Source organism: Nilaparvata lugens, chromosome 2 (genome assembly GCF_014356525.2).
Source record: "Nilaparvata lugens isolate BPH chromosome 2, ASM1435652v1, whole genome shotgun sequence".
Lineage (NCBI taxonomy): Eukaryota > Metazoa > Arthropoda > Insecta > Hemiptera > Delphacidae > Nilaparvata > Nilaparvata lugens.
In genome coordinates, this window is record NC_052505.1 from 59,526,869 (window position 1) to 59,538,072 (window position 11,204).

General features: G+C 36.0%; 1 protein-coding gene across 1 annotated transcript in view; it reads left to right on the plus strand.

Annotated features, from left to right (window-relative positions):
* Positions 1-4,675, plus strand: part of LOC111058086 (lachesin-like) — a 479,172-nt gene extending 474,497 nt beyond the window's left edge. Inside the window, exon 9 of the mRNA XM_039422255.1 lies at positions 2,688-4,675. Within this exon, the coding sequence (XP_039278189.1) occupies positions 2,688-2,764 (77 nt within the window). The 3' untranslated portion in view covers positions 2,765-4,675. The remainder of the gene's footprint in view (positions 1-2,687) is intronic.
* Positions 4,676-11,204: the final 6,529 nt, after the last annotated feature.

The window sequence follows — 11,204 nt, forward strand, 5'->3', positions numbered from 1 at the left end:
ATTCCATCCACTCCATGATTTTCATAGTATATTCTCCCACAAAATCTTCTCAATGTTATTTCAGGTGTATACACCAATTTAATCTCCACTCTTAATCTGATTCATACCTTATTTATTAACATTTCTGCCAGTAAACATCTCTAGGTAACAATGATGAACTGACATCCACCGTAATAATTCAATTCAACACATCATTATCAAAATAAGTTTTACCTCCGTGCTATCACAGATATTTTATTAAATTCATTCGAAATTCCACTTTCACAATCCAATTGAACTCATTATTTTTCATTACACTCTATCTTTCTCTCGGCGTCATCTCACTCTTCATAAGCAGCACAAAATCACCCCCCTTCCCTTCCTTCCACAATACTCTGCCTCATACCTACTACGACTGCAGCACTTAAGGCAAACACGATTATTGGAGATGAGGAGACTAATCGAATCCCAATATAGCGCGGGAATGATAGGATTTTCCACTCCGTAAATTTCGACTCTGCCCGGAGTTGGTGTGCGCAGTTCTCTCCTTTCCTTCTCTGTTTTCCTTCTGTGTCCTCCATTTTTCCTTTCGAGTCCTTCTCTCTCATTGCTTCCGAGGAAAACACTAATGTCGATTCCACAAAGACCAATTTCTTTTATTGTTGAAATATGATTGCGACTCATAATAGATGATGGTTGATTCGAGCTGTTTTATAGGATAGCTGGTCAGTGCAAATTTGCTGTTTTGATGAATATAAAGAAAATTATGATATGATCTGATTAATGATTAATTAGCACTGAATTTGAACGTTATAATCCATGATAATGTATTCAATATTCAAATGTCATAAGCCTACTGTTATAATACTATTTCGACTTAAAAATCTACGATTTCAGAACTGGAGGTTGAAGAAATTTATGAACTCCTTCATGCAATTAATTGATACCCTTACTTGCATGCTCTTAATCATTTCTCCTGCCTCTCTGGTATGAAATATCAATTGAAATGCAATATAATCATTCCTCCTCATTTCTAAGAAGATTTCACTATATGCTTTCGTGATCATATTACCAAATTTAGTGGATAAATTATTATAATTGTTCATTTATTTACCATTTTATTTCAATGATTATGTAGTTTCTCTCGAAATATTATATTTATTGTTTATTGTTTTTGAAGGGACGGATTCAAGGATCCGAAGATACAAAGAACCCTACACGTCAACCGAAGCTTATTGTGTTCCCAAGTAGTAGGGTAGTTAGGCAAACCAATACCTGTGTCTTTACAAGAACCAGGAGTTTTCCCTATACTAACATCCCATTCATCACCCGGTTGCTTATTACAATCCAGTGTGATATGCTTGGCAGTCTCTTCAGACTGATTAGTCCTCGTGACCTTCGTGAGTTCCACTCCTGGCCTACTTTGAAGGTCCTACCGCTGAGGAAGGGGTGGCCAAGTTGCCTCTAGGGCGCCTGGCCACCCTCGACTTAGCCTCTTGAATCACATTTGTGCCTGGAGTTTCACCCATCTCTGGTCTCTTAGGTTTTTGTTTTTGCTTCTCCAAAACTCTGCAGCATCAGAAGCCTCACCACTCCCAAAAAGTTTTGCCTAAATGGCCGTCCTTCTTTGAGCAGTGGTGAGGTTTGGTCACTCCACCTAAAACTCATGACCTACGTGAGTTCCACTCCTGGTCTTTTTGTAGGTCTTTCCGCTGAGAGAGGGGACGCCAAACTGCCTCTAGGGCGCCCGGCGCCCGGCCACCCTCGACTCAGTTTCTTGACTCACATTTGTGCCTGGAGTTCCACCCATCTCTAGTCCCTTGGGTTTTTCTTTTTACCCCACCGAAACTCTGCAGGGTCAGAAGCCTCACCTCTCCCAAGAAGTTTTGCCTGGATGGCCGCCCTTCTCTCAGCAGTGGTGAGTTTTGGTCTCTCCACCCACAAACTCATGACCAACGTGAGTTCCACTCCTGGCTTCTTTGTAGGTCCCTCCCCTGAACGAGTGGTCGCCAAATTGCCTCTAGGGCACCTGGCCACCCTCGACTTAGCCGCTTGACCTACATTTGTGCCTGGAGTTTCACGCATCTCTGGTCTCCTTCTTCTTTTCTTTCTGCCCCTCCGAAACTGCCCTGATGGGGCGGATCCCGTGGGTTTGGAGACAAGGTAACTTCTGTAGTTGCCTTGAGGTTTATTTTAGCCGCGTCCTACGACAAGCATGTATACTGTGGGTGAATTCTGGTTTTCAACAAATTCTTGAGTACGATGATCGACTCAAAGCTCCCCCAACCCACAGGGGGCAATGTTGTGTTCAGATTGATACGTTCATTGCTTACTGTCGTTTCAGCTTTGTTATAAGACTTCATTACTGTGGTTGAATTATAATTGAATTAGGATACATTGTATTTATCTTATATGCGTTACACCAATTTGGACGTGGCCGGAAGCTATAAATTTTCCCCAATAATGTGGAAAAGAAACGAATAAGATATCAATATAACAAACTTGGGTGAATTGGAGGATAACAATAACATTTTAGCAAGCTAAACGGGGTCACGTAGATTATCAGAAAGGAAGTTGAATCTTTCGAAGAAAGAACCATTTATCAAATCGAATATTAATAATAGTTTCCTCAAAGGAACTGATAAAACAAATATTTCAAATATCTCAACATTGTATAAACTATATTACATCTCTATTATATGTTTCAGGTTGTCGAAGAATAGTGAAGTGGACGCAGCCCTTCTTGGTGGCAACTGGGATATTCATGTTTTTGGCAACTCCCTAAGATTTCTCCAAAAATACCATTGATAGAGCAAGCGTCCATCCAAACCTCACGCTAACAACCATTGGCAACTTTCATTGAAGTGGATTCACTATTCATTGTTGGAAATATCATCATTAAACACTCATGAAGATGTATTCATTCAATCATTCTTAATACTACATAATTGTACTCGTAATCAATCTACAGTATAAATGGATGTATGATGAACATAATTTTAATAAAGAAGATTAAAGGGTAATCAGGTGGATATGATTGATAATCTATTCTTTGATGAATTTCCATTATTCGATCAGTACAGGACACAATTATCCTATTAATACACTGAATATTGTGGTTATAATAGATAATTATGAGAATTTGACTGTCTGGAGGCTCAAATAATCAAAACCTGATTCTGATGATATTGAAAATAGGCTTGAATAGTGAATATGCAATTGAAGTGAGTTGAGACTTATTATCCCAAGTATTCAACAGATTCATTGTTACATAACAGATTATTCCGATGGAGAAGAGCAGAACTCCCAGTAATTTTGTTTTAAATATTTATTAGTCATATACATTTTTGTACGACATTTTTATGACAACATAAAATCATTGCTAAATCCTTGGCTCAATTAGAGAACTATTTAATTTGAATACTTGGTTGGTCAATATAATAAATCTATGAGTGTCTTTCCCAATCATGAGAATCGCTTTATGATAAAAAATTCAATCTCCAATGTATATTTGTATATTTTATGCTGTGTAAATTGTTCATTGTTAATATTGTAAAATCAATTATGTAAACTGAAATATAATTTATCACGAAAAGTTTAATAATATGTTGATAATATGCTCAGAGTAAGGATTCTATGGAGGCATTGGACAGCATTCACCCAGTTGACCGGTTGTTGGTTTAGTTAGTAAATAGATAAATATCAATTTATGTTTCGAATCAGAATTAAATTTTTCTCTACTGTTCGTGAGTTCAATATATTTTTAATCAGTAAAAGTTTGCCTGATAACATCCAAAGAGCTTTGCTGTTCATCGTTTACAGGAATAAAATAATTAAATGAATGTATACAATCTAGGTATATCTCTTTTACACTTTCGAGTTTTAACATTTCGCCCCTATTTCACTCGTCAAATAATGTTTTTTTTCTTTTTGTGAAATTTTCAGGAATCATATTTTGTTGTTTTGTCCGTATTGTGATATTGATATACCCATGTTTAACTTCATAAACTACTGGTCCACCGTATTTCCTAATTATCATGCGTTTTTTTTTTTATTCAATGAATAACAGAATTGATGAAGTGGTTGAAGCTAGATTGAGATAGAATCTGCGAGACTCTTTTGATCATATAAGTGAGTTCTGTATTCAATAATTCCAGAAAATCTATCCTGTACTGGGTGGCTACATTCTACTTAATCAGAAATATCTCTTGAACATCAGACATATTTAGTTTAAGTTTGTCTTCTCGAACAGAAAGAAGCTAGCATTGTAAATCAGAAAATCACAAATTAATCGCATTGACTTTTTCTTTCAAGATTTTTATTCAAAACCAACATATCAATGTAAATTTTCAAACTATTATGTAAAAAGAAACATACTTGATTAGGATAAGAGAATAAGATAATAAGTAATAATAATATCCAATCATTTGTACCCCAATATTCATGTGTAAATAATAGGCCTAAACTAGAAGATATTGATAATATTGTATTATATTTAAGTTCGTTTCCTTCTAAGAAAGTGCTAGGTTTGGAGCCACTCATTCGAGCTCTATGTTCAACAAATATCGAATGAACTAGACTAACGATTGTTTGAATAAAGTATAAAAATGTTTCGAAACTTATTTGTTAATTTAGCTTGTTATGATGAATTGTTTATTATTCATGGAAGCGAATAAAATGTTTTAGGATTGATGAACATGATTATTATCACTTTCTGGAGCCTCCATTTATTTTCTGACTCTATAAAGCATGACAAACAATAATTGGAGTACGGAGAATTACTCGAAAATCAGCAGGAAGTACTCAGGTGTAGCTATGATAGAGCTATACAGGTCTATATTGAGGTCCACGTTATAATGGCAGTGTTTGATTATCAATAGTATTGCTATCCTTGTCTATCATTCAACAAAGCGGATAGCGCTATATCTTTCTCGCTATGCTCTGTTGCCTGATCGTCTTCTAACAATGTAGAATGAATAATGAATTAACAAAATATTTATTTCAATGATGTAAATTCATTATGAAATTATTAAATAATATAATTTCTTGCTTAATCAAATATAATTAAGTTAAACAAGAATGAACCGTTCATATTACATCAATAAACCTGTATCAGCTACCTCACTGTAGTATGTGCATCAAACAATCATACTGAATGATGTTGCCATCTTTTTATTCTGCCATGTCTCTACAAATTCTGACATGTTTTCAATTCGTGGTGGACTTACTTTTAATGAGTCCTTCAATCAATAACATTTTGCAAACGAAATTGGGAATTGATTGCATTCAATCGACATACTTGCAAACGTCGTTTCAAATCAATTGAAAATGTTTTGAATAGGCTACTCTTCCAAGCTCTCCTCTAATTTGGGACTAACAAGCCAATCTCTGCTATAAACTACTAGTGAAAACATAGGCCAACAGCAACGAGTTAGAAAATAGTTTACTGTGCAACTAGAATTTTGATATTCAGACATCAAAAAATTTCAAAATTCAAATTGAGAAAACATCTTTGGTGTATGATTCATATTCAAATGAAAATTTCCAAATCAATATATTGAAATTACGATATAAGGTTGATAATATCATGTGAAATATCATCATCATTCATAAGTGATTTACAACTCACCGGAAAGTTCATTTTCCTGACAACGTGACTCCAATGGATTTTAGAGAGAACATTAAATCCTCAAATCTATTAATCATGATTGCCTTTGAAAATTTTGATATAAGTATTCTAATTTAGAATGATAGGTATACTATGTTTGCTACAATATTAGAGTTTATATAAATAAAAAATAATGGACCTTGAATAAAATCATATCTTTGGTCATGTCAACAAATCAGATTTGTTGATAATGTCGATCTATTTCTCACCAGATAATATTTCTCGTGAGATCGAATGATTGAATTCAATAGTTCAACAGCTGAATATAATTCTGTCTTACTCCCACACACGCACTCCCATCTTCTATTACCGACAGACAACGAAAGTCTCAGCTGTTTCTCCAAAGATAAATAATTATTATCCTTGTCATGTCCTCCAGCGAGTTTTGCCAGGAATGAGAATATTTGTAATCGAATTTTTATATCAAGAACCTCCCATATTGCAAATTACATCAAAATCGTTGGAGCCGTTTTCGAGATCGGTTGGACATACATAAATACATAAATAAATAATCAAATAGATGAATAAATAAATAAATACATACAGAAATTACTCGCTCAATATAATAGGATTATATAAATTGAATTGTAATGATTGAAACTATTGGAAAATTACAACATTCTGCGTGATATTCAACTTGAACAAGTTGAGTATGAATATGTTATTGGAAAATAAAAAGTCAATGAGTATTTCCATCTCGACGTACTCGACTTGTGTGCGACTTTATAACAATAGCAATAATTATAAAACTAGAGCTCAATGAGGAAGTATTATTACTGACCCCGACCATTCGCTTATTATCCTTCCGGCATTCGCGCTGTTGTAAAAAGTGCAACAGTGTCAGTTTTTTTGCTGCACAAAACTATTGAATGGGGTTGCTGCAAAACTACTGAGTTGCAGTATCAACCGAGCAATGGTTCAGTCTTTAGGAGTCATTTAGTTGCGACATTGCATAAGTCGCACTATGCATAAGATAGGGAAAGACTGTATACGGGGACTGTAAACGAACCAATAACTACAGAATTGATGGCTTTGCTTGATGTTCCTTATTGAGCTATGAAATGGTAATCATCCAAATGTTTATAGGTAAAATAATCCAAGAAGATGGAAAAGTAATAATACAATTAATCAATATGTTTTGTCAGTAAATAGAGTACATATCACTTGGAAAATTGAATGTTGTAAAAAATACAACACGCGACTGCTCGTGTGATTGAGTAGGGCGCGACTACCGGAAGGTAGATATTGATAATATTGTTTGGAGGATTTAAAAGCTCTGGCTCTGCAAAAAAAATAAAACGAAGATTCAATACCAGAATTAATTACGTGCTAACTCCGAAAAATATTTTTTTTATTAATGATTAAATGCAATCATTGGCAAAATATCCCCGTGATATAACAGAATACATTCTATCACCGGATACGACTACAGGGTAGGCCTTATAGAATGTCATCTTACTTTTGTTACTCTCTGAGTACGACATGATGTAATATACAGTACATTTTACTACAGATTCCCATTAATATAATAGAAGTCATAATTTAAGTATTTCGCCCTGATAAATAACATCAACAATTGAATAAATATTTTTATATTATCATGAATCAAGAGTTATTTAAGTGAAGCTACTTCTAGAAAGAGAGAGGTATGTTTTGTTGGTATCGCCCTTTTTACATAATACCGACGAATATATTATTTTACTCGTCTTTCTGAACCACATTGGACAACTGAAGTCAATCAACTGAAATCATCTTTGGTTCTGAAGCTATCTGGCTTTTCGATCAGCCCGATATTTCTTCATTCTCTCGGATCGTTGTCGTCTTTCTGCATCAGTGATTACATCTCCCTGTGCATTTTTGGCAAATTGAATATGAGTGTTTTGAGCGAATTGTTTATTTTCACTATATTAATGACATCCTCAACTTCCAAGCCTATTTCTTGAAGATCCCGTTTCAGTTCATCAACATACTTGCCACATTTTTCTTTTTTAAATACGCATTACAAGCTGTTCCAGAACTCGATTCTCAGGCATTCGCAGAACATTTATTTATCCATCAATACACAGAACAAAATTCTTTTACATGATTGGGGAAAGATCAACAGGCTCAGCCCGAAACTGTTTCTTACCCGATTTTTGATGTATACACGATAAATACGGTAGTCCAATTTTCGGTCTAAACATTTGAAAACAGAAAAGTTCAAATTTAGGTCTTTGACAAACCAAATTGAATAACAAAATAACACTCACTAATCACTTAAAACTGTTAAATAATGATTGCCTTTGAAAATTTTGATATAAGTATTCTAATTTAGAATGATAGGTATACTATGTTTGCTACAATATTAGAGTTTATATAAATAAAAAATAATGGACCTTGAATGAAATCATATCTTTGGTCATGTCAACAAATCAGATTTGTTGATAATGTCGATCTTTTTCTCACCAGATATTATTTCTCGTGAGATCGAATGATTGAATTCAATAGTTCAACAGCTGAATATAATTCTGTCTTACTCCCACACACGCACTCCCATATTCTATTACCGACAGACAACGAAAGTCTCAGCTGTTTCTCCAAAGATAAATAATTATTATCCTTGTCATGTCCTCCAGCGAGTTTTCCCAGGAATGAGAATATTTGTAATCGAATTTTTATATCAAGAACCTCCTATATTGCAAATTACATCAAAATCGTTAGAGCGTTTTCGAGATCTGTTGGACATACATAAATACATAAATAAATAATCAAATAGATGAATAAATAAATAAATACATACAGAAATTACTCGCTCAATATAATAGGATTATATAAATTGAATTGTAATGATTGAAACTATTGGAAAATTACAACATTCTGCGTGATATTCAACTTGAACAAGTTGAGTATGAATATGTTATTGGAAAATAAAAAGTCAATGAGTATTCCATCTCGACGTACTCGACTTGTGTGCGACTTTATAACAATAGCAATAATTATAAAACTAGAGCTCAATATATATATAAGCTTATGCTTTTTGGGCCAGCATGTGGAAGCGTCAGTTATGACTTGTCATAATTTAAAAAAACACAAAATATTACATTGAAGGACAGTATGCTATATGCAGTATTACTGCATATTTTGGAATGGCCTCTATGGGTCTGCCTCAAATGTCAATTCTCTGTAATACTCCTTCGATCCATTTAAGCCCCATATCACTTGCCGCATGCACCTCCTGCAATCCTCCCTCACATGGGAACAGAGGGCAGTTCGAAACCAAGTGCTCCATTGTCTGTATCTCGCCACATTCACAGTATGGGTCAGGTGTAAAACCCCATAAGGCAAGAGACTGGGCGCATCTTCCAGTAGATGTCCGGAACCTGTTCAAACAGCACCACTGCCGGCGGCCAAGCAGTGTCCCTGGCACCTGTACATTTGGATCCTCAATTAGGCGTTTATTCTTTACTGATGAGGAGGACCACCTTGCTTTCCAAATTGTTTCAATATCCTGACCATTCTGATCATCTAATCTCAGATACCTCCTAGATTGTAGCCGTCTTGCTGGTGCATTATTTAGCTCTTTAGCTATTGGCAACTCATTCCTTGAGACAACCCTGTTAACAAGTTGTCTTGTCTTATTCAATCTGCGGAGGTCTGGTGGCAGGACATTACAAAGCACAGGTAGCCAGTTGGTCTCTGTTGGTCTTAATGTGCCACTGATTTTTCTCATGGATTCATTTAGCTGCACATCGATCTTTCCCACATGTGCACTATGTGCCCACACAGGTGAGCAGTATTCAGCCACACTGTACACCAAGGCAAGACTGGATGTTCGCAGCGTTCCCACATTGCAACCCCAGGTTGTTCCAGCCAGTTTGCTTATAATATTGTTTCTGGTCTTTAACTTGTCTCTTACACCCTCCAAGTGATGGCGGTATGTTAGAGACCTATCAAGTCGCACACCTAGGTATCGAGGAGCTTCCTGATGTGTCAGTCTCTCTCCACAGAAAACAATATTTAGCCTTCTCCCTGCATCCCGATTACTGAGATGAAAAGCTGTTGTGACTGTCTTGGTTGGGTTGGGTTTCAGGTGCCATGCCTTGAAGTATTCTGCCAAATTTCCAGATCTCTGTTGAGCGTAGTTTCCAATACCTCAAATGAGGAATCTTGTGCCACCAAGCCAATATCATCTGCATACACAAATTTCTGTGCTCCTGTGGTAGGGAGATCGGCGGTATACACATTAAAGAGCATCGGGGATAGCACGGAGCCCTGAGGTAGTCCATTCTGTATTCTCCTCACAGAGCTTTCCATACCACCATGTGCCACCCTCAGCGTTCTATTCAATAGCAGGGATCGTATGAGGTTGACAGCTGCTCTACATTTCAATGTCCGTGTAAGTTTTAGCAGCAGTGCACTGTGCCAGACTGTGTCATAGGCCGAGCTAAGGTCAAGAAATACTGCCCCTGACTTCAGCTTCCTCTCAAAACCATGCTCTATGTAGGTTGTGATGGACAGCACTTGTTCTTCACAGCTACGGCCTTCCCTAAATCCTGCCTGTTCCTGTGGAAGAGACTCTTCTACTCTTCCAATAATCCTGGACAGCAGGACACGCTCAAAAAGCTTATAGATGACAGATAGGAGTGATATTGGTCTGTAGCTCTTTGGGTCACTAGGCTCCTTTCCTGGCTTCAGAATGGCAACAACTTTTGCTCTCTTCCATACCACTGGTGTTCTGGATTTCTCCATAACAATTGTGAAGAGGTTACAATGAGGAAGTATTATTACTGACCCCGACCATTCGCTTATTATCCTTCCGGCATTCGCGCTGTTGTAAAAAGTGCAACAGTGTCAGTTTTTTTGCTGCACAAAACTATTGAATGGGGTGGTGTTAGTGAATGAGTCACCTATGCATTCCAAAACTTTCTCCCAATCACTCCACTGAGTTGCAGTATCAACCGAGCAATGGTTCAGTCTTTAGGAGTCATTTAGTTGCGACATTGCATAAGTCGCACTATGCATAAGATAGGGAAAGACTGTATACGGGGACTGTAACGAACCAATAACTACAGAATTGATTGCTTTGCTTGATGTTCCTTATTGAGCTATGAAATGGTAATCATCCAAATGTTTATAGGTAAAATAATCCAAGAAGATGGAAAAGTAATAATACAATTAATCAATATGTTTTGTCAGTAAATAGAGTACATATCACTTGGAAAATTGAATGTTGTAAAAAATACAACACCGGACTACCGGAAGGTAGATATTGATAATATTGTTTGGAGGATTTAAAAGCTCTGGCTCTGCAAAAAAAAAATAAAACGAAGATTCAATACCAGAATTAATTACGTGCTAACTCCGAAAAATATTTTTTTATTAATGATTAAATGCAATCATTGGCAAAATATCCCCGTGATATAACAGAATACATTCTATCACCGGATACGACTACAGGGTAGGCCTTATAGAATGTCATCTTACTTTTGTTACTCTCTGAGTACGACATGATGTAATATACAGTACATTTTACTACAGATTCCCATTAATATAATAGAAGTCATAATTTAAGTATTTC